Source organism: Diceros bicornis, chromosome 14 (genome assembly GCF_020826845.1).
Source record: "Diceros bicornis minor isolate mBicDic1 chromosome 14, mDicBic1.mat.cur, whole genome shotgun sequence".
In the NCBI taxonomy this organism is placed as follows: domain Eukaryota; kingdom Metazoa; phylum Chordata; class Mammalia; order Perissodactyla; family Rhinocerotidae; genus Diceros; species Diceros bicornis.
In genome coordinates this window covers 43,612,404-43,636,315 of record NC_080753.1, presented here as the reverse complement: position 1 = coordinate 43,636,315, position 23,912 = coordinate 43,612,404, and the positions used below count along the sequence as shown (strand labels likewise).

General features: G+C 40.4%; 2 protein-coding genes across 2 annotated transcripts in view; one reads left to right on the top strand and one right to left on the bottom strand.

The window, feature by feature from the left end:
- Positions 1 to 6,412, bottom strand: part of TDP2 (tyrosyl-DNA phosphodiesterase 2) — a 14,817-nt gene extending 8,405 nt beyond the window's left edge. The window contains exons 1-4 of the mRNA XM_058555143.1: positions 6,211 to 6,412; positions 6,049 to 6,134; positions 1,199 to 1,372; positions 388 to 479 (exon numbers count right to left, since the gene is read on the bottom strand). Of these exons, the coding sequence (XP_058411126.1) occupies positions 388 to 479; positions 1,199 to 1,372; positions 6,049 to 6,134; positions 6,211 to 6,375 (517 nt within the window). The 5' untranslated portion in view covers positions 6,376 to 6,412. The remainder of the gene's footprint in view (positions 1 to 387; positions 480 to 1,198; positions 1,373 to 6,048; positions 6,135 to 6,210) is intronic.
- On the top strand, positions 6,413 to 23,912 carry ACOT13 (acyl-CoA thioesterase 13). The gene is made up of 3 exons (XM_058555149.1): positions 6,413 to 6,810; positions 21,456 to 21,640; positions 23,657 to 23,912. The coding sequence occupies exons 1-3, from the start codon at positions 6,730 to 6,732 to the stop codon at positions 23,811 to 23,813; spliced, it is 423 nt and encodes a 140-aa protein (XP_058411132.1). The 5' UTR covers positions 6,413 to 6,729; the 3' UTR covers positions 23,814 to 23,912.

The following is a 23,912-nucleotide window of genomic DNA, read 5'->3' as shown; positions in this document are numbered from 1 at the left end:
GCAAAAAGCTGGAAAAAGAACAAAATAAAAAGGGATTTTTTAAAGATAAAGACTTGTTGAAAAAGCATAACTGCAATGCAATTATCATGCTTAAAATTTTTAACAATTTAATTTCACCAAAAAGCTACTCAGTGTCTCAAATTTTGGCAATTTATATTTTCCTGAAAAATCATCCATTTCAACCACTTTTTCACATACATTAACATTAAGCTGTATAACATATTCTCCTACAGTTTTTTTAGTATCCTGTGTCTGGCTTATCTTTCTCAAATTTCTTTTATCTGTGCTTTTTCTCATCTATGCTCCAACAGGCTAACTTTGATTTATCTTTTTCACTGACTTCTTTTTCAAAGAAAAAGACAAGTTAAATAACAGGAAAAATGTTACCTGTAACAATCTCATAACTACTTGCTTTCTTCTTTAGGTAGCTACAATATGGAGGAATAACTTCTTGTAGAAATATCACATCTGGGCTGTACCTAATTAAAAACATCAATTTATGATAAACACCAGGTATACTATTTGTAACTACCTAGATTAGGAAAATATCACAACATAAAAGAAACAAAACTATTACTCTCTAGGACACTTAATATTCAATGTTTATACCAATCTTTGATAACTATAAAATGAGAAATCTGTGCTATTTAACAGATATTGTAAAGATCAAATTTTTAAAAAAACATATACATGACAACACTTTAAAATTAAAAGAAGTGGAATCATTGACAATCAAAACCAGTAACACTGAGAGCCTACAATGGTCCTACATCTAAATACATGCTTTAAATGTTATGGTCTCTTTCAATTCTCTTGAAACAGTTGTTATCCGTGATGAAGAAAAGTGAGCTCCAGAGAACTTAAGTGGCTCACAAGTGATTACACAAGGTCAGAGTCATTATATGGCGGATACAGATTTTTTTGGTAATTTTATTTTCATGGCAATGATTATATACAAAGTTTAATTAGTAAAATAGTACTAGAAGGTTTCCAACAAAAATTAGTGTTCTCTCTCCACCACAACCCACAATCCTGCGCTCAGAGGCAATGACTCTCCATTCTTTCTGAGATGTTTCTTCTGAGAGCTGGACTGTCAACTCAGGTCTGATTCGAAAGCCCAAAACTTTGAACTGTTACCCTCTTTGTAGATAGGTAAGACATTATCATACTACCATCAAACAGAAGTAATAATACTTACAAAGATAAATAGGAACACACTCCTTGAGCCCTCTCTTGCAGATTGTTTGAATCCAATCCATCAACATTCCAGGTAATGAAAGAGAACATGCTGCCATCTTCTTGCTGAATATTTTCAGCTGTGCTGGTTTTAGAACTAACGGACTCAGTTGTTTCCTCATTGGTTAGGTCAACACTGGCAAGATCAGAATGAAACACAACTTTCCAAATAATCTATAAACTGATTAATTTAAAAATTATTTTGTTGGGGGCCGGCCCTGTGGCATAGCGGTTAAGTGTGCACGCTCTGCTGCTGGCGGCCCAGGGTTCGGATCCCGGGCGTGCTCCGACGCACCACTTGTCAGGCTATGCTGTGGCGGCATCCCATATAAAGTGGAGGAAGATGGGCATGGATGTTAGCCCAGGGCCAGTCTTCCTCAGCAAAAAAAGAGGAGGATAGGCATGGATGTTAGCTCAGGGATGATCTTCCTCACAAAAAAATAAATAAATAAAAATAAAAATTATTTTGTAAGTATTTGTAGCCCTCATCTTACAGATAAATTTTAAAAGAGCCCTAAAAGCATCTGCCTATAGAAAAGCAAAAGTCACATGACTGAGGAAAAAGATTCTTACTGTATTTTCCAAATGTTTGCTCACTTACAGTTAGAGCCAACTCAATATCCTTTACTGACATGTGTTGTTAAAATGATTTCATAAACTACAACCCCAAATTAGACTAAGTATGTAAGATTTCCAAATTTATTTGGAAATCATATTAATCATTTTAAATATTTGAAATAAGATCTCGTTGTGGCAGATAAAATAATGACTGCAACTTCTTTGTTATTTCCCTCATTGAGAGGTGAAGTCTAACATCGCTCCCCTTGAATTTGGGCCTTAGTGACTTGCCTGACCAGTAGAACATGGTGAAAAGAATATTCTGGGACTTCTGAGGCTTCATCCTAAGAAGGCTTGCAGCTTTCACTCAAGCCTTTTGGAACACTCTCTCCAGGAACCCTGAGCTGCCACGTAAGAAGCCCGACTACCCTGAGACTGCCATCTGGAGAGGCCACATCTATGTGCTGCAGTCCACAGTCTTACCTGACCCCGCCTTCCCCTATTCCCACCAAGGCCCAGACATTTGAATGCAGGGACAAAATATTGTCAAAAGGTGACTGCTAAGCATTTATAAACTTACATAAATTTAAGAAATAGGTTTTTGCATTTATAATTTCAATAAATTTAAGGCCAACATTTTAACTTCTTTTTTAAGTTATTTTTTAATTGAGGTATGATTGACATAGAACATTATATCAGTTTCAGGTTACAACATAATGGTTTGATATTTGTATACATTGCAAAATGATCACCACAATAAGTCTAGTTAACTTATCATTTTGAAATAATTTCAGACTTTCAGAATTGCAAAAGCAGTAAAAAGAACTCTACTCACCATTCAACCAGATAAATGTTAACATTTTACTTACTTTAACATTTACTTGCTCTATTCTTTTATTCTGAAACGTTTGCATAAATACTTTTGTATATATTTCCTAAAAACAAGGACAGGCTTACATATACACCCTAGTAGGGTTATTGAAAGTCAGGAAATTATCACTGATACATTACTATATAACTTAAAGACCTATTCAAATTTCGCCAATTATGCCACTAATGTCCTAATCCAGGATCACATGTTGCATTGAGCTGGCATGTCTTTTTCAATCCCCTCTAATCCAAATAGTTGTTCATTCTTTGTCTCTCATGACTTTGGTATTTTTGAAGAATACAGACCATTTATTTTGTAGAATGCCCTTCAGTTTGGGTTTATTCGATGTTTTCTTATGATTAGATTCAGATTTTGCATTTTTTGGCAGGAATGACACAGAAGTGATAGTGTGGCATCCTCAGTGCATCATATTAGGTGGCACCTGATATGGATTTGCCCCAGTACTGCTCATGTTAACCTTGATCATTTGGTTAAGGCACTATCTACTAGATTTCTCCACCGCTAAATTTTTTTCTACTAGATTTCTTCCCTTTGTAATAAGTATTTTGTGGGTAGGCACTTTGAGACTACATGAATATCTTGTTTCTCATTAACATTCACCTTTTAGTTTTAGTATCCATTGATGATTCCTGTCTGAAATAATTATTACTATGGTGGTTCCCAAATGATGATTTTTCTCTAATTCCTTTATACCTCTACTTTGAGTAGTTGGAATTCTACTGTAAGCAAAAGCGCTCCCTTCTCTCCTCGGCCAATGTATTTATATCAGTATAAATCCTTATTTTATTCTATAGATAAAGCCTCACTCTCACTTGATCTGAGTTCCAAGAGAAAACAGACCACGACCTAATCGACCACTTTGCTTGTTTTTGCCAATTTATGATTCTAGGGTAGGGGACTCCTAATGGTCCTCCATCCCACCACTACTCAGCTCGATCCACACTTTTTCTGAGGCACTACTTCAAGGAATCCACCTCTTTGTTGCAATGTCTTTATTGGTTACAATTTAGGTTGCAGCTAACAGACACCAACTCAGGCTAGTTTTAGCAAAACAGGAATTATAAGAAAACAGAAACACGGCACAGAGCCAGGTACAAGAACGCAGCTATGCCTAAGGAACTGCAATCAAGGCTTTCTCTCAATCCTACTCAACTTTCCTCAGATTCATTCTCTCTCTGCGGACCAGCATTCTCAGCTTCCTCATACACAAAAAAGGATGGGTACAGATCCCAAAAGGTACTAAGTTAACAGGTTACAGTTCCAGCTCCGCAGGAAGAGTGAGACTTAACTCTCTTGGTCCTAATCTCAAAATCCTAGGAGAGAGGATCTAACTGGCCAGCTTGGGCTAGGTGAATACCTACTAATCTAACTGGCTCTAGCTATTACAACATGGGAGCCAGAGGTACATCACTGTGGGTGAGTGGACAATTCCCCAGTAAGAGGCTGGGCAGATAGAGAAAGGAGCCTAATGAAATGATCTTGGTAGGCCAGTGCAAGTGAAAAGAGCAAAGAAAGGAAAAGAGTCTCCACTACGAACAGTTACTATACAGGCTGCCCATATAGCTGTAAGAACTTTACACATTCAATACATATTTATTGAGAGTTTATTACATGCTGAATATCATATTACACTCTGGAAAATTAACAATGTATACAGCAGAGACCATCTTCACCAAATGTGTAGTCCAGTGAGAGATATAAAATATTAAACAGCAATTATAATATGAACTAAGTTATTATGATAGGTGTCATGCAGGATGCTATAAGAGCATCATGTCTAAACTGGGCCTTTAAAGTTAATATTACTTAGTAAGGAAGGAGGAAAAAAATTCTAGGCAGAGGAAATAAACAGGCTAAATGAATACGTTTACAAAAGTTGAAAGGGAAGCGAAAATGGCCCACTGGAGAAAGTGAAAAGTCTGATATGCCTGGAACTTTTTCTGGGGTAGGAAAGAGAGGGTGACAGGTGAGGAACATGTAAAGACAGGCAGTGAGTGGTCAAACCATGGAGGGACTTATAAAACGTCTGGACTTTAAGAGCAGCAGCGCATGGGCCAGCCCCGGGGCTTAGCAGTTAAGTGCGCGTGCTCCGCTACTGGCGGCCCGGGTTCGGATCCCGGGCGCGCACCGACGCACTGCTTCTCCGGCCATGTTGAGGCCACAGCCCACATACAGCAACTAGAAGGATGTGCAACTATGACATACAACTATCTGCTGGGGCTTTGGGGGGGGGGGGGAAGGAGGAGGATTGGCAATAGATGTTAGCTCAGAGCCGGTCTTCCTTAGCAAAAAGAGAAGGATTAGCATGGATGTTAGCTCAGGGCTGATCTTCCTCACCAAAAAAAAAAAAAAAAAAAAAAAGAGCAGCAATGCAGGAAATGGGGAGGGAGCGTTGGAATTGTTAAAATTAAATACGAAATGGACATAGGTCTTGAGAACTTCCTGAGCAGACAAAACCATTTAACCCAGGAAAGCAAAACTACATCCAGCTTACTTCATGAATATAAGTGAAACTTAGACTATTTCTTATAAATACCTCTGAAGACTAACAAAAGAAACTTAGGTCATCTTCCTAAAATGGTATGAGATAATCCCTTTAACCAAACCTCTGCCTTGCAGGATATTTGGTCCTGTCCAAAACCATTTGGCGTGGACCCAATACGCTCATGGACGTTTTGGACAGGACCAAATGTCTGATGGACGTTTTGGAAGGACCAAACGTCTGCTAATAATCCCTTGCCGTCTGGAAATCCTCATTGTAATAAGCAATCATTGTAAACATTAAACAACTTCCCCGTTTTTACTTTATAAGCCAATCTATAACTTCATGCCCCTGAGCTTCATATCAGTCTTTGAATTTGGAAGCTCCAAGTTCGTGAACTGTTGTTACACGCACAATAAATTCCCATTAAATACTTTTTATTGATTGGTGGCTTTAATTTTGCTGTTTCGGGGTTTTTGACAGAACAACAGAGGTGGGTGTGCATTTCACAAAATTATTCTGGCTGACTAGCAGACAGTAAATAACATAGGAAGCAAAGAGACTTCCATGTTACCATTCCCCAATAGAGGTTTTTCCCTTATTCGTTTCGAACCTCTTCCTTACATAATTCCTATAATTCGAGGCAAAAATTACATTTCCGATTGTTCCTCCTTGAGCTCCAAATTAACGTCCAGACCTCGGGAGAGAGGCGTGAGCCCTGCGGCACCAGCACAAACCCCCCGCCTCTGGTTACTGGGCCGGGAGACCTGCCTCTCCTCAGCATCCCCGCCCAACGCCACGGCCAGTCCCAGGATGCGCGAGGCAACCCGCCGGCAACCCGCCTCCGCCCGGATGGCTCCCGGGCCCCGTCACCACTTACCAGGACTCGGGCGCAGCCGGGGGCTCCGGGGGCCTCTCTAAGGCGGTCTCGTCCACCGGCGGCTCGAAGTAGGAGTTCAGCGCTCTCTGAAAAACAAAGACCCAGGGATGGAACTCGTGCGCTCCACGGCCCAAGCGGGAGGAGAGAACAGCGAAAGCGTACTTCCATCTCCCAGTCGTTCTCGGCCAGGTAGCACTGCGCCACGGCGGCGTCGCAACTCGCCACCGAGGCAAACTCCACACACAGAAGCCGCCGCTTCTTCACCGCGGGCTCCCCTTCCTCCCGCTCCGCCTCCGGCCCAGCCTCCAGACCGCTGCTCGGCTCCATCGGCTCCCGGCCGGCTGACCGCCCCCTGGGACCGGCCCGGCAGCCGACGCCCGGCTCTGCGCAGGCGCCCGCTGCCCCGGCGCTCCCGCCTTAACAGCCCGGCCAGGAAACGTGCTGGCTCTCGCAGCGTGATCCGCCAGCGCGGGCACAACGGGGCGCGGAACGTCAGTGCGCGAGCCGCGGGGGACGGTGGTGGCGGGTGCGCGCGACGTCTCACCTGGAGCGCGCTGCGGGGCGGAGAGGCGTGCGGGCTCTTTGCCCTCTGCGTCCTTGTTGTCTTGTTAACTTCTGGGCTTCCCGCCTCTTCCGAGGTTCATTCTTGCGTAGGTTCCAGGAGCCGGCGAACGGTCCACGATGAGCTGCATGACAAAGAATCTGCAGGAGGTTGTGAAGGCCCTCGGCGATGTTCGCGGTTTTGATAGACTTTTGCAAAAGGTATGGGAGGCGAAGCGGCGGCTTGTAATGAAGGGAAAGAAAGCCCCGTGCTTGGTGCGCGGTGAGCGGGGAATAGTATTTCCCGCTCGATTCTGTGGGACTGCGCTCGTGAGTTCACCTCAGTAACTGTGATTACCACTGTAATGGAGCTCCATTTATGTGCGGGTCGAGTGCATGGCTTATCCCATTTAAACGTATGTAAATACGGTTATCATTCCTGGCGACAGAATTGCTCGGGTCTAGAGCTAGAAAGGACTGGAGAGTTCGATCCTTCAACAGACAAGCGCCTGCAGTGGTCCAGAGAAAAGAGTAAGATGCAGCCTCTGCGTTGAAGGCGCGCTTGCAGCCTAGAAGATTAAAAGATAAATGATTGCAGTAAGGTAGGAAAGCCAAGTGCTAGGTAGAGTGGTGCTCGAGTTAGGTAGCGCCAGTCGCTGCCCCTTTTGCGCGTAAAAAAACTAGCTCAGACTTGTAGCTTTCAGTGTCTTTGCAGAAGAACGTCATGTTACGTAGGAAGCCTTTATAAATAAGCATGAATAACAAGAGCCCTTGGTTAGGTCAGATTTGGAAGACATTTAACAACCTAAGAACTTTCAGGTTTTTCTCTAAATGTTTTAATGCATGCGTGCCTGTTTTCCTTCTGATTAGGATAGAATATTGGGAAATCGGGAAGTAATTTCGAAGTGGAGTTTAAAGGCGGATCAGCTGCGGCTTTTGTAGAAAGAATGTAGGACTTGGGAGCAAGGTCTCCCTCTTGGAATGCCGCATTTGGGCTGTATTTTCAAAATGTGAATAACTTTCCCTAATTATCTCTGAGAGCTTTTGTGAAAAACAGAGGAAATAATACTTAGACAAATGTATTTAATGTTTTCAAATAGCAAATACTACAAAATCCAAGGACACACTACTATTGAATAGTAACTTTTTTTTTTTGTTTTTTTGCGGGGAGGAAGATCAGCCCTGAGCTAACATCCAGGCCAATCCTCCTCTTTTTGCTGAGAAAGACTGGCCCTGGGCTAACATCTGTGCCTATCTTCCTCCACTTTATATGGCACGCCGCCACAGCATGGCCTGACAAGCGGTGCGTCGGTGGCCGGCTGGGATCCAAACCCAGCTGCCAGCAGCAGAGCGCAGGCTTAACCGCTTCGCCGCCAGGCCGCCCCTTAACAGTAACTTTTTGAAAGATGTATTATCCAAAAAAGAAGTATTGGTCTAAGAGGAAGTTTGAATTCCTTGAAGAATCTGGAGCCATTTTCATTGTTAAGCTTGCAGTACCCTATAGGCTTGTGTCTTCTCATGATAATCTTGCCACTGGTTGTATTTGCCTTTGAGTGTCTAATTAAAATTCTCATACCTTGAACAGACTTACTGGAACTGCCATGGACTACATGCATGCCTGAGTTGGCATTAGTGGTAGCTTCCCTTCCAAAAAGATAAGCCTGTTAAACCAGATGTATAGTTTGGCAGAAGTTGCAGTAAGATTGAATAGTGTCATAACCTGTGTCTAGATCAGAGCTGTCCAGTAGAGATACAATGCAAGCTACAAGTGTAATTATAAATTTTATATTAGCCACTTTTTAAAAAGTAAAAAGAAATAGGTGCGGTTAATTTTAGTGATATATTTTAAATTACTCATTATATCCAAAATATTATTTTAACATGTAATCAATACAAAAAGTATTAATTTTTTTGTACTTAATGTTTGAAATCCAGTGTGAATTTTACATTTACAACACATCTCAGTTCAGACTAGCCATGTTTTAAGTGCTCAATACTGACATGTGGCTAGTTGCTACTGTATTAACTGCATAGGTCAACACCATAGTAGGTGCTGTGTGTTTGTTAATTTGATCTAAAATGTTTTCTGGTTGTTTATGTTTTGTGGGCAGAGTTGCTAGGGACAAAGTATATGTTTATGCATAGTGATCCGTAAATCCAGTTGTGGACATGGTTCCTTTCCTTTCACTGTAAATTTTAAGGTGACATGACCTAGACCAGTGGTTCTCAGTTGAGGGTGATTTTGCTCCCCGTGGGACATTTGGCAATGTCTGGAGACATTTTTGATCATCACAGCTGGAGCTGGGTGGTTAGAGGCCAGGGATGCTGCTAAATATCCTACAGTGCACAGGTTCCCTCCCCTTTGTCCCCACAAGAAAGAATCGTCCAGTCCAAATATCAACAGTGCTGAGGTTGAGAGACTTTGACTTTGACCATCTTCTTAATCACTTACTTTGTCTTGAGTCAAAACTAGTTAAATTGCTACTCTCTGTTCTTTCTAAATATAAACCACATCTTTGCACTGAACTTTGAGTTGGTTGTTCAAATCACATGGGACTTCCACATGTCTTGGCATGGAACAGAAGGTGGTCTTTCCCTAATCTCTGGTTCACAATTCTTTATATTAACCTCCCTCTGTTACAATAACTAGTGTCTTTTTTGTTGCCTGATTGGACCTTGACTGACAGAATTATTTTATGTCAAGTAGTTGTCCCTCTGGTTATTTAAATACAACACCAGAGATTTTTCAAGGCAAGAAATGCTCATTTTTCGATGCCGGATTTTTAAACACGAGAACATTGCTAAAACTAAATTGAAGTGAGGATGTATATGGTCTCCCAGACCCACCTGTGCTCTTACTTCATTGCTTTTGCAAAGAAGAGGAAGCATAATGTTTCTGGGTGTAAGAAGCGAGTGAGATGTCCAGTACTGTCACTTCAAGTCTGCCCCATTACCCTCTCCCGTAGTGGCCCTACTGGCTGACTTTATACCCTGATAGAACCATCTCACCAAAACAGCTGCTTTTTCTTCTTGGTTGTATAAGAAAGACAATTCTATCCTGAGCACTAACCTCTGATTCTTTTAATGATTTTTTTTGAGTCAGTGAGTCAAGTAGAATAACACTTGAAAATTTGGCGGATAATATTCCAATGGGGGTTTTGTTTTTTGGACAGATGTTTTGACTCACCATATAGAATCTGGTAAATGATGGTGACTATCTAGTCCTCCAAAAATGATCTGTTGAAGAAGGCACTTTCCAATCAGTCCTGGTACAGATGTCGAGTTAGTGCATGAGATCTTACAGTGGAACTTTTTATTTTAGCCTGTTCTCTTTTTAAAACCTCTGTTTTTATCAGTGTTTATAGATACCCACAAAACCTATCTTTTATAAAACACTGATACAGAAAAACTAACACTCAACGCAAATGTTCTGTTCTTGCTATAAGGTCACTTTAAAATCAGTCAACAAATTAAGTACTGTGAAATTATAAAGAAACACCAACCACAGTTCCCTGCCCTTTAGGAGTTTATCATCTAGGAGAGGAGAAAAGTGGATTCCAAGGAACCGTTCCATCAGATGTGCCCTGAGAAAAAAAGAATAAGTTCAGGAAACATTGAGGTTTTACCTCTCTTTTTTTTTTTTTTTTTTTTGGTTTGGAAGATCAGCCCTGAGCTAACATCCACGCCAATCCTCCTCTTTTTGCTGAGGAAGACCGGCCCTGAGCTAACACCTATTGCCAATCCTCCTCCTTTTTTTTTCCCTTTTTCTCCCCAAAGCCCTAGTAGATAGTTGTATGTCATAGTTGCACATCCTTCTAGTTGCTGTATGTGGGACGCTGCCTCAGCATGGCTGGACAAGTGGTGCGTCGGTGCGCGCCCAGGATCCGAACCTGGGCTGCCAGCAGCGGAGCACGCGCACTTAACCGCTAAGCCATGGGGCAGGCCCCACCCCTCTTTTTTCTAATTGTTGTAAAATACACATAACAGAATTCACCATCTTAACCATTTTAAAGTATACAATTCAGTAGTATTAATTGCATTCACATTGTTGTGCAACCATCACCACCATCCATCTCCACAACTCTCTTCATCTTGCAGAACTGGAACTCTGTACCCATTAAATAGTAACTCCTCATCCCCCTTTTCCTCCAGCCCTGGCAGCCACCTTCTCCTGTCTGTCTCTATGAATTTGACTACTCTACCTGCCTCATATAAGTGGAGACGGTCTATTCCTTTTGCATATTAAAACTTTTGACTAGTTCTGCAATAAATAAACATGTTTCACTTTATCATGTTTAAGTTGTTTGCCAATGGAACTTTTCCCCCACAATAATACATGTGGAGGAATATACCTTGGGACTCTGAAGTGACAGGCACTGTGCTAGGATCTGGAAATACTATGTGGAATCCAACACACAAAGAAATAAGGGAGTGGAGTTCATAAGCTAGGTAAAATTGTGTAGACTCATCCTTATGGAAATGAGAAATGAAGATATGTAAGTGAATGAGATGTCTTAAGAGGAAGAACACAGACAAGGAGAAACATTAAGGATTTAGGACTGAACCTGGAGCACGTACAGGATTGAGAAAGAGGCGAGGAGTCTTTGAAGATGCTAGAAATGGTTAGGAAGGTAAGATTAGACCTTATACTTTCTAGAAGAACTTTGAGGATTTGGATTGACCACAGAAGGGCAGTAATATTATTTAACATTTATTAACGTGATATGCTAACAGATTTTTCCAAATTCATTATTGGCCATTAAAATTGCCTAGGGACAAGAAATGCACAAGAAAATAATAAAGCAAGATTTGTTCAAAGACTTATGTACAAAAATATTGATTGTAGCATGATTTGTGATATCAAAAATGGGAAATAACCTAAATGTCCAGCCATAGGGACACTGGTAGAAGAAATCACTGGAGCTCCGTGTGAAGGAGTCATGCCTTAAAAAATGATTTACTAACATAGGAACATGTTGTTAGATGATGTGTACGACTTTATAAAATTAGAAATTTTTTTTTTTTTTTTTTTTCCTCCCCCAAAGCCCCAGTAGATAGTTGTATGTCATGGCTGCACATCCTTCTAGTTGCTGTATGTGGGACTCGGCCTCAGCATGGCCGGAGAAGTGGTGCGTCGGTGCGCGCCCGGGATCCGAACCCAGGCCGCCAGCAGCGGAGTGCTCGCACTTAACCACTAAGCTATGGGACCGGCCCATAAAATTAGAAATTTTTATGTTTAAAAGTTTACATAGCATTTACTCTGTGTCAGGCACTGTGCATTTTGCTAATGTGAATTCATCTTTTTATGGTAAAAGAATGAAAGTCAAAAACAATAATCTGGAAGAGAATTTCACTATTTGACTAGGTGTTAAAATCTGATGTGGTAAGAAGAGCTGTGGAGACAGTCTCATAGGTAAGTGGGCACAAAGGATATAAACAGGCTGTTCACAGAAATGTAGACAGCCAATAAACATGAAAGGATGCTCAATAATGTCCATAGTCTGGCTATCTCATTTAAACCATGAGATACCATCAGATTTTGCCCATCATATTGTAAAATTAAGAGTAATAATATGCATTACTGATGAAGAATTAGGGAATGAGGCACTCTTATTCATTGCTTTTGGAAAGTAATCTGGCAGATTTGTTAAAAATGTACATACCTTTTACCTAGCTATCTAATTTTGCCAATCTATACAAATGAAAGCACCTTTGTTTATAATGATAAAAAACATGAAAAGAACACGTATATCAAGAAAATAGTTTAATAAATCTAGTATATTTAATACCAAGGAATACCACGCAGCTATTAGAAGGGATCTACAGTCAGGTGCCACATAATGATGTTTTAGTCGATGTCAGACCACATATATAACGGTGGTCCCCTAAGATTATAACGGATCTGAAAAATTCCTATCGCCTAGTGCATCCAGAAGAAAACACTCAAGAGGTTTGTCCAAGACTTCAAAGGATTTACCAAGGATGAGGAGGTTGCAGAAATCAACAAGGCTGTGGTTGAGATGGCAAACAACTTTAACCTGAGTGTGGATGAGGATGACATTGAGGAGCTCCTAGAGGTGGTTCCTGAGGAATTGACTAACGAGGAGCTGTTGGAACAGGAACAGGAACGCATACCTGAAGAATAGACAAGAGAAAAGGAAACTGAGGGAGGAAAAAAAGAAGAACCCCCAAGAAAATTCACAGTGAAGGGTCTCACAGGACCTTTTGCAGACCTCAACAAGCCCGTTAAAAAGTTTGAAAACGTGAACCCCAACACCAAAAGGTTTTCATTAACAGAGAGGAATGTTCGTGGTGCATCATCTGCTTACAAGGAAATCTATGATGAACAAAAGAAACAAACCAAGCAAACAACCATGGACATATTTCTGAAAAGAGTGACACCTCCTCAAGAAGAGCCTTAGGCAGGTCCTTCAGGAGGTATTCCAGAAGAAGGCATTGTTATCGTAGGAGATGACAGCTCCATGCACATTACTGCCCCTGAAAACCTCCCAGTGGGACAAGATATGGAGGTGGAAGACAGTAATATTGATGATCCTAACCCTGTGTAGGCCTAGGCTAATGTGTCTATGTCTTAGTTTTTAACAAAAAAAGTTAAAAAGTAAAAGAAAATTAAAAATAGAAAAAAGCTTAAAGAATAAGGATATGAAGAAAGAAAATACCCTTGTATAGCTGTACAATGTGTTTGTATTTTAAGCTGTGTTATTAGAAAAGAGTCAAAAAGTTTTAAAAAATTAAAAAATTTATAAAGTAAAAAAGTTATAGTAAGCTAAGGTTAATTTATTATTGAAGAAAGAAAATTTTTTTTTATAAATTTAGTGGAGCCTAAGTGTACAGTGTTTTTAAAGTCTACAGTAGTGTACAGTTATGTTCTAGGCCTTCACCTTCACTCCCCACTCACTCACTCACCCAGAGCAACTTCCAGTCCTGCAAGATCCATTCATGGTAAGTGCCCTATACAGGTGTACCATTTTTTATGTTTTATATCATATTTTTACTTTATGTAACTTTCTTATGTTTAGATACACAAATACCATTGTGTTACAATTGCCTACAATATTCAGTACAGTAAGATGCTGTACAGGTTTGTAGCCAAGGAGCTGCCTATGCTATGTAGCCTAGGTGTGTAGTAGGTTTGTGTGAGTACACTCTATGATGTTTGCAGAAAGACGAAATTGCCAAATGAGGCATTTCTTAGAATGTATCCCTGTTGTTAAGCAATACATGCTTCTATATGAATTGAGCTGGAGGAATAGATGTGATATACTGGCAAGAGAAAAATGAACATTGCAAAGTAATGTGTATAATATGGTTCCATTTTTATAATTTTATAAAAGGAAAGGAGAAAAACCCTATATATGTGTACATGTTTGAGCCTTGAGAATGATATTGAATGATATACAGCACTGAAGGATAGTAGGCAGGAAATTGCATCTCTGTACTGTTTGATTTATTTATTCATATAAGAATTTATTTTTGTAATTAAATATCTAATGAAGAGAAGTGATATGGCAATTTAAATGGCTCAGAAATAGGATTTAAGGAATCAAGATATGATTAGTGAAATAATGAATTCAAGTCAAGAGTTATTGGTGTTGTAGAGGAAATGGGTTGGCATCAACTCAGTAACTATAAATATTTGGGAAAATTAGTAATTTTAGCAGTGGGGAATGGATGACCAATGTCAAGGGAAATGATGATGAATTCACATTGCTTCTGCCATGGAAGCTCTCTCTGTGTACACACTCTGAAATGAAGTGCTGCTGAACTGTTACAGCACCTGTGTGAGTAGCCCTTTTAGTCAAGTCCTGAGGTTTGTGAAGATCTCAGAAAGTTATTATCTGAGAGCTTTAATAGAAATTAAATGTATGTATTTTAAAAATTTAGAACAGAACACTAAACAAAAGCAGTGTAATTTTTACCCAGCCACCCTAGGAGTTCCAGGAATTTCTGGCATACTGTTCCTCAGTGAACAGAGATTATTTAAACTTCTTTGTTGCTATTTGATTTGTGGTTTTATGTGACAACTAAGCTATTCCTCTGACCTTGGCTCACCATATTTGCATTCCTGCAGGGCATCATCCCTTCCTGGGAACGACTGTATTCAGGTACTAGATTCCAAACTGTAGATCAATTGCAAATATTCTACACAAGTTTGTGCTTTCCCACTTGAGAGGAGAACTGGAGGTGTGAATAGACGTTGTCCAAATCCTCAGTCTGTAGGGGATGAGGAAGCTCCTTCCCTGTCGGCCTCTCTTTTCCAGGTTTAAAGCAGCAGAGAACCTGTGTATGACAGAAATCTTGCCAGTGTGATTAATGTGATAGAGGCCTTCATAGTATCCACCTTTACAAGCATTCCAGAATGATTCAATAAAATCTTCCATTTACCAGCCTTTGGGAAAAGGTCCAGTGATTGCTTATATTCCTTCATAGCACATCTCTCATCACCACCACTCCGATGAACAAGAGTAGAATGTTACCTCAGCTGGTTAAATCTTCAAGGAATATTTAATTAAATTCCTCTTTGCTCTTCCCCAGGGCTTTGTTTTGCCTCCCATGTCACTCATTTGCTAACTTATGTTATGTTTGGCCTTCTCTTGTAACTTCTACTGGTTTGTACACTCCCTGAGGACTAGACAACATCTTACTCCTTTTTGGATCCTCTGCCCTTGCCCCAGTTGCCCCCCATTTACACTTCTATCCTTCCAAGTCCTTTTCAGATGGCATCCACTGTCCGTGAAAAGCCTTCCCTGACATCCCCTACTGTCTTCCTCTGATCCACTTCTATACCTTGGCTAACTTTTGCTATAGGACTTAGTGTATAGTGTTAAAAATATCTGTTGATTTATCTACCTTCTCTCTCCATACTGATAGTTCTTTGGGAGCAAGTCCCTAGTAGATGCTTAATAAGCATTTGTCAGTGCCTTGTGGAAGGTGCCTATAGAATGCCTTTCACATAGAAGATGCTCCCTGTAGTTTGTTCTGTCAGTTGCTGAAGCCCTAAATGTTAGGCATATTGTTATAGAATGCTCCTAGTTGACCTTCATATTTGAATGTATTCATTCATTCAACAAACATTTGAATGCCTACTGTGTGCCAGGCACCATTCTAGGCACCGGAGATATACCAGTGAACAAGACTGACAAAAGTCCTCCCACTCATGGAACTTATATTTCAGTGTAGTAAATCAAACACTAAACAAAAGAAGTAAATAAAATATATAGTATGTTAGATGGTGATAAGTGCTATAAAAGAAAATAAAGCAGAGACCAAGGATAGAGAGTATTAGGATAGGAGAGTTTAAATATTTTTTCCCTAAAGTTTTTATTCTTGTGGAGTTCTTTTTTGAAAGCTCAATTTTAAATAATGTGATAGTCAAAGGCGAGGAGTGTTCCCCTTCAAGGCCCTAGAGAAGAGCAAAGAGGAATTTAATTAAATATTCTCTGAAGACTTAACCTGCCCCTTCAAGGCAGGGGAACAGCAAATGTGAAGGCCCTGAGACTTACCACACTGCGTGCTTGTGGGATTTGAGGGGCAACCCCAAGGGAGCGAGTTAGGAGGTGAAATACTATGTACAGCTTCATAGATCACTGTAAGGACTTTGGCTTTTACTCTGGGTGAAATGGAGCTCCATTAGAGGGTTTTGAACAGAAGAGTGACATAATTTGACTTGTATTCTTAAAGGAGCATTCTTGTTGCTAATATTGAGAATGGATATTAGGTGGGTAAGGGCAGAAGTAGGGAGATAAGTTGGGGGGCAATTGTAACAACTGGAGAGAAATGATGGTGGCTTGGACCAGAGTGGAAGTATCATGAGTAGGTGGATGGGGGCTAGGGAAGTGACTGGGATTCTGGATATATTTGACGGTAGAGCTGACAGGACTTACTGATGGATTGGATAGTGAGATATGAGAGAAAGAAGAGTGATGACTTCAGGGTTTGGGGCAGTTTTACATATTAGGCTGTTTGCCCTGAGAAGACCTTGTACGCAGTCATCTTAAATTGGTCACGACTTGCGTCACCCGTTAGATGCATCCCTCTCCCTCTCCCCGCCTAGAGCTGCTTTATACTACATCCATCTTGAGCACTAATATTAGGGGACTTTGCTGTTTATCTGGTAGCTGGGATTTGTACAATCAGGTACACGGGGGTATGCTCAGAGAGAAACTGAACCAAAGAGTGGAAGGCAGGGATCTGACAGGATCATATTCACCTTCAGAAAAGCACCTGGATATCCAGTGTTTCCTCAAGCCTGTAAAGCAGAGTGCAAGTTCTGATTGCAAGAAGAAAAGCAGGTGGGCAGGAGTCACTTGCACAGTTTTGGCATTTTCAGTAATAACTAACATTTATTGAGCACTTTGAGCCAGACACTACACTAATACTTTATTTTACCTAGATTATTTCATTTAATCCTCACAAAACCCGATGAGGTAGGTACTATTATTATCCCCACTTTACACGTGAGAAAATTGAAGCTTAACTTTCTAAGTTCTGATAGCTGGTAAGTGGGATCTAAACCCAAGTTATCTGCTCCAAAGTCCATGCTGGTAACCCTACATTATAATGCCTAACTGTAGAGAACCTGACCTCTACGCTTCTGAGTGAAAGGACACAGAATGTGGCCTTTGGTCGTCTTGCGAGTCTGAATGATTAGTTGCCCCTAAGACTCCTGGTGGGCATTGCGGAGTAAGAGCCAGCAAAGGAGACTGTGGAGGCAGAGGAAAACCAGGAGAAGGTGTCGACATGGGAGTTAAGGAAAAATCAGGAAAAGGTTTAGATGTCATGAAATGCTGAGAGGTCAAGTAAGGGAAGGGCTGAAAACTATCTGATACATTTAGTAATTTGGGGTCATCATTGACCTTGACAATAGAAACCGTTCGACTTGGGCAATTTTAAGAAAACCCAGGGCAAATCAACTTTCAGTTTGATGGTTGTGTTCTAGAGTCACAGCTTTGATAAGGATGAGAGTTAAAATGTTTTGATTGCCTATGATACACCAGGTCTCGTTCTAACTTCTGAATTTGAATTTTATCTTAATCTTTACAAAGATTAAGGGGTTCTGGACAGAGCTTCCTATTAGGGACCATCTTCTTCATTGCTGTTTATTATTAGGCATCCCTTCTCACTGTCTTTACTTTTCAGTAAATTGAGGAAAGGGGAGACTGTGTGTTTGTCACCTGAAGTACGTCTGTCTGTGATGGAATTTAAGCCTAGATGTGTGGGGTTGGAGAGTAAGGTGCTGTGGTAGCATGAGTGATATAAACTCATGTGAATGCATGAGGTGCAGGGAAGAGACAGCACATTGCAGGCCATATAGAAAAGGGACAGATGATTGTGTGTGCGTGCACATGTAAGACAATTTTTATGATAAACTGAGGAGCCCACTGTGTCGGGCTGGGCTGAGCCATAAAAGTTCTTGCCAATCTACTGCAGTCACCCAACCTGTAGGATCCTGGGAATGGAATGTATCTAGGCAATTCTCTGTATTCTTGGGGCCATGGCAGATATATTTCTGGCCCCATGGCATCATAAAATGTTACACACCCATCTTCCCACAAGACACTTAATGAATCAGGGCCTAGTTGTCTGCAGCAGTCCAGGTGAGATGTGAGGGGAGGCTGTTTTGCATAGTGGTTAAATCTGAGACCTCTGAGTCAAATGGAGATAGTAATAGTATCCACTTCAAAGATTTGTGAAGATTGAGACAGTGCTTGTCAAGTTGCTGAGCATGGTCTCTAACACAAAGTTAGCTAAAGTTAATAACCAAATAAACAAGTGTGCCCCCTGTGGCCCATATCTTGACTGAGACTCTTGGATTCCTGGACCCAGTTCCAACATGGGGCAGGGAGCATTCCCCACACTTACAACCAATGCTTCAGGTACCACTTGGGTATCCTAACAATTCAGCTCGATTCTGACGCTATCTGAGACAGCATCAGATTCCGCAGGTTAGGGGTTCAGTCCTACAAGACTACCTGCCCCCTTCAGATGCCAGTCCCAAGTCCAGATTGTTACCTGTACTTCTGACCAATTGGCTATAAATCGAAAATTCCCATGACCTCCTCTCCTTGGGTTTGATTAATTTGCTAGAGCGGCTCACAGAACTCAGAGAGGCATTTTACTTACTAGATCACCAGTTTATTATATGTAACTCAGGATCAGCCAGGTGGAAGAGATGCATAGGGCAAAGTATGGGGAAAGGGCGCAGAGCTTCCATGCCCTCTCTGGATGGGTGGGCCACTCTCCCAGACCTGCATATGTCCACGAACCTGGAAGCTCTCCAGACCCCATCCATTTGGGGTTTTTTTGAGGCTTCATTACATAGGCATGGTTGATTAAATCATTGGCCATTTTGGGGATGGAGCTCAATGTCCAGCCCCTCTCCCCTCCCTGGAGGTCAAGGGGGTGGGACTGAAAGTTCCAACCCTCTAATCACATGGTTGTCTCCACTGGCAACAAGCCACCATCATTAGGTGCTTTCCAAAGTCACCTCATTAACATGCAAAGGACACCTTTGTCACTCTCAACAATTAGGAAATTCCAAGGGTTTTGGGAGCTATGAGCCAGGAACTGTGGACTAAGGCCAAATATATGTGAGAAATATATTTTGATCATCTGAATGATCAAACATATTTCTTATAAGTCACAATATTGCAGAGGCTAAGATCTATTTTCCTTTTTACAGTGTTCTTCCCCCTACCCCCCTTCTTCATCAAAGAGAGCTTAGCTCTGCATTGGCCTCTTCCCCCACAAGAGTATTTATTAGTTCTGGGAGGTTGGGTAGGACATTCCTTTATCTTTATCTTCCATTGGCTTAATTCCTTTATTTTCTTAGGGAGACAAGAATTGGCAACATGTGAAGGCATTTCTCTTGCCATATCAGGCTGACCAGTATGAAATTATTTATCTCTATTCCAATGTACATTTTAAACCAATTTTGTATATTAGTATGTCCTTTGGCCTTTCGAATTGGGAAAACGAAAAATAAAAACAATTAAAAACAGTATTCTGCAGTAGAAGATCCATTTGACCTTTGTTTTACTTTTTGTCACCCCAGCCAAAGTTAGATGATCAAATGAAACTTTAAGAACTGACCTCTACTAAACACACCGTGCCTTAAAATTACACTAAACTCCCTTTGGTGTCTATGAGGCTTTCATATTTGATTCTATTTCCTGAACTGCCTGGTTTTTTTCCTGCCTGTCCTTCAAGACTTGAATGTCATTCCCCAGAAAGCTGCTCCTAATGTCTCGTCCCTGACAATATATACTTTTCTAAAGTTAGATAGCCTTACTTGAAGCACCCTGTATTTATCCTATCTGTAGTAATTCCCTGCACTTCAGTAGTGTGTGTATGTCTCTTCCTTTAGACTGTGGACCCCTTAAGAGCAGGGAGTCAATCTCATTCATCTTTACATTGTCAATGCTTGATATGCTCACGCAAACACCTCAGTTAGGTGAGTTAAGCCTTAGGGCTGCTTGGTGTGTGTTATTAGTTTATGAGGACATCTTGTGGCTAAATCATTTATTGTATAAATAGATTTGATCCTGTTCTAACATTTATTTTTCCGTTGATTTATCTGTTAGGCAAAACATAACCTGATATTGTTTAGGATGGTTTATATCATATGGTTCAGTTTCTGTTTTATTTCAGGGCCTTCTAGGGGAAAACAATAGCAAAACCACTGAAGTTGTGGTTTGTGAAACTGAAATGTCTTCGTGGTGGGTGACTACAGACTTTATAGTTAGCGACTAGGGAAACGTGAAGGTAGACAGACCTAGATCTAAATCTCAGTTCTGTCACATCCTGGGTGACCTTGAGAATAAACCACTCTGAATTTGAGTCACCTACAAAGTGGAAATTGTCCCTTCCTTATTATATAGTATGTGTAAAGTGTTTGGCACAGTGCGTGGCATATGAAAGTGCTCAATAAATGGTAGTTACCTAGAATCTAACTACCCATTTAACACTTGAGACATTGCACCACCCCCAAATACAATAGACACACCAAATATTCATCCATGTTCTGCCTGAACACCTCTAGTGATGGCGACAATTACTGTTGCTGGACACAGCACATTCCATTCATAGTTCAGCTCCAGCTTCTAAATACACTATGATGTTTTCTCCTAGTAATTTAGATAGGATATAAGGAACACATTTCTATTCTTTTTCTATAAATGTCCTTTTTAAAGATGTTTGATACAGAATTTTAAATTCAGTGTTCCACGTTTTATCTTTCATGTAATTCTTTTCATTATGATACTCTAAATGGGGCAGGACCTTAAAAGCAGCAATTTAACTTTGCTGGATTCTGCTGTTAAACTTTTTATTTTATATTAAAATGGATTTATGGTATAAGCATATTAATTCTGGTAACTCATTGAATTACTGAATGCCTTCTAGTCTGTTTTTAAAATTGTTTTAAACCATTCAGTATGGAAGTTATTTTAAAAAGTACTCTGTGCAAAAACTTAGGAACCTGCAAATCAAAGCTGTGATGACTTAACAGATCACAGGGACCGGCTGGTTTTGTGGGTGCAAAATTTCTAAGGAGACATTAAGAAATGCCAAGTTGTTGTACATAAGGCCGAAAAGCTCAGATGAAAGGTTTGATTTCTGCAGAGGAGTGGCGATTAGTAAAAACTACTATTTTTCCCTAAATATTCCTTAAACAATTTACATAAGTGTTAGTTTCTACTATAGAGAGATTGGTAACATACTTGAATTTCTGAGTCAGTTTTTTTGAGGTAACTCAGTTTAATCCAATGATAGTTCTTGATGGGCTGTTTGGGCTTTTCTAATACCACAAAATGTTCAAAATTCTTTTTTTTTTTTTTTCGTTCTAGATAACTGTTGTCTCTGCTACTCCTGGGAAAGTGATTTGTGAAATGAAAGTAGAAGAGGCGCATACCAATAAAATGGGCACTCTCCATGGGGGTATGATAGCCACCTTAGTGGATAACATATCAACAATGGCTCTGCTATTCACAGAGAGGGGAGTCCCTGGAGTCAGTGTCGACATGAACATAGCGTATGTATCCAAACTGTACTCCAAGTAACTCTTTTTAATGTGATAACTCATTTCAAACAACTGAGACTAAACACATATATAACATAAGGCATGAGGCGCCCTTAGTTGGTCATCCTGAAGTGTGACTATAGATTTGCCCTAAAATATTCCATGGCCTTAGAATTTAGAACCAGAAGAACTAATTTCCAAGTGTAGTATACATCAGTAGTAAAGGGGGGAATGATCTAAACATTCAAAAAAGCAAACATTCAGCTTCTAATATGTACATGGGTGGGGAAAAAAATCATCAAGAACTCACGCCTCGTCACTCTTAAAAGTGCCACTTGTACAGATGTCTTATGAGGGTTGTGTTGAGTACATATAGAGAAAAGCCTGAATAAAATTCACAGAAAAGTTGGAGAAACCTTCATATATATGTTGTCATCTCCTTGTGACAAGGTGAACACAAATGTCCAGTTAGTTTTGCAATTCTGCATCTCTCCCTGCAACTGCACAGACATGCTCTATAGGTTTAAACTACATGATCAGAGAGCAGAACCCCAGAAGTCAGGGTGTCACTGTTGTAAAAATGCCTGCATGGGTCTGATGTTTCCAAATGTACAAAATTCAATTCCAACGTTAACTAGTACTGTTGCCAGTCCTGTTCATTAAAGAGTGCAGGGCCCAGGAATTTAGTTTCAAGACAATTGCTTTTTCCACCTAAGCAACAGAAAAATGATTTTTGTTGAGGGGACAGGCAGGGGTTAGGGTGGGAAAGCCAGTTATATGACATAAGGGCAATGTAAATAATGTCAGTTATCAGGTTTTTAAACAATCTAAATCTTTTATTAGTTTAACTTAAGAAACATTCAGGGCCGGCCCCGGGGCTTAGCGGTTAGGTGTGCGCGCTCCGCTGCTGGCGGCCCGGGTTCGGATCCCGGACGCGCACTGAGGCACCGCTTCTCCGGCCATGCTGAGGCCGCGTCCCACATACAGCAACTAGAAGGCTGTGCAACTATGACGTACAACTATCTACTGGGGCTTTGGGGGAAATAATTAATTAATTAAAAAAAAAAAAAGAAACATTCAGTCCCTCTTTACTATGGAAATAAATTGAGGGTTGCAATAAGCAAATCACAGGACAAGATGCAAGTGTTCTTTTGAAATTAAAATGTACAAAAAGGAAAGGGTCTGCTTGTCCTGGTGAGCATATTCAGCAGTCCTCATCTTATGGCATGTGATGAAGGGTAAAGACCAGAGGATGACTCTGCTTTGCCACAAGAGCCTCAGTTAAGAGCAGAGAGATCTTCAAACCTCACGCTGCATTTCATGATCTTCTAAGATACTGCTGGTTTCACAACCCTAAGAATTTTTAATAAGCCAAACATAGTTTAGGCCTTTCAAAGTATGTGTTGCCAAAAGTACTGGTCACGATCAAGAGCTGCCTGAGCTGCAAAAATCAATTCACTTGAACAGAAACTAGGACATAGTCTCAAAGATTTACCAGAGATATTTCAAAAGTAAATGAATGAAAGCTTATTACAAGTGGGTAGGAAGTGGATATAACATATGCATGTATATATGTATGTACAATTCATCACCAGGATTGTAAGGAAGGAGCTCATATTAATTCCCTATAATTCTTATATTAAGCCATTTTGGAGTTAAGTAAATTCTAAATATTGATATGACAAGATGTAGACATCAAGTAATACTTCACCTAGGAAGTAAAGCAGATTAAAATGAAAGCTAGAGGAAATCTTTCACTAGCCCCAAATAAATATGAAGTGGGAAACTTAAAAAAAGGGGGGTGAAAATCCTGTCTCATATTTATGGGAAAAGAAACTTGTGTGGATAAGGAATGGGTAAGATGGAACTTGGTCAGGACCAGCCATTCAAATTTGAATATCAGAAAGCTTACTGAAATTAAATGCCTTTTAGGAGTAGAATACGTAACATAAGAAGCCTGTTCTGTGATGCACACAACTTTCCCTTTTAAAACTTATTTGCTGTTAACTGTATTTGTTTCCTTTCAAGGTACATGTCACCTGCTAAACTAGGAGAAGATATACTGATTACAGCACATATTCTGAAGCAAGGAAAAACCCTTGCATTTACCTCCGTGGATCTGACGAACAAGGTCACAGGAAAAATAATTGCACAAGGCAGACACACAAAACACCTTGGAAACTGAGAGAACAGCAATGTCACCTGAAGAAACCCAACAATGAATATCAAGTGTAAATTTGACTTGAACAAATGTAATTTTCAAAATAAATTAGCACAACCAGAA

What these genes read in the sequence shown, in the direction of transcription:
- ACOT13 (XM_058555149.1), top strand. Translation starts at nt 6,730, where the DNA reads ATGAGCTGCATGACAAAGAATCTGCAGGAGGTTGTGAAGGCCCTCGGC. An exon ending in TTGATAGACTTTTGCAAAAG is followed by an intron (nt 6,811 to 21,455) that starts GTATGGGAGGCG and finishes TTTTCGTTCTAG; the next exon opens with ATAACTGTTGTCTCTGCTAC. An exon ending in AGTGTCGACATGAACATAGC is followed by an intron (nt 21,641 to 23,656) that starts GTATGTATCCAA and finishes TTTCCTTTCAAG; the next exon opens with GTACATGTCACCTGCTAAAC.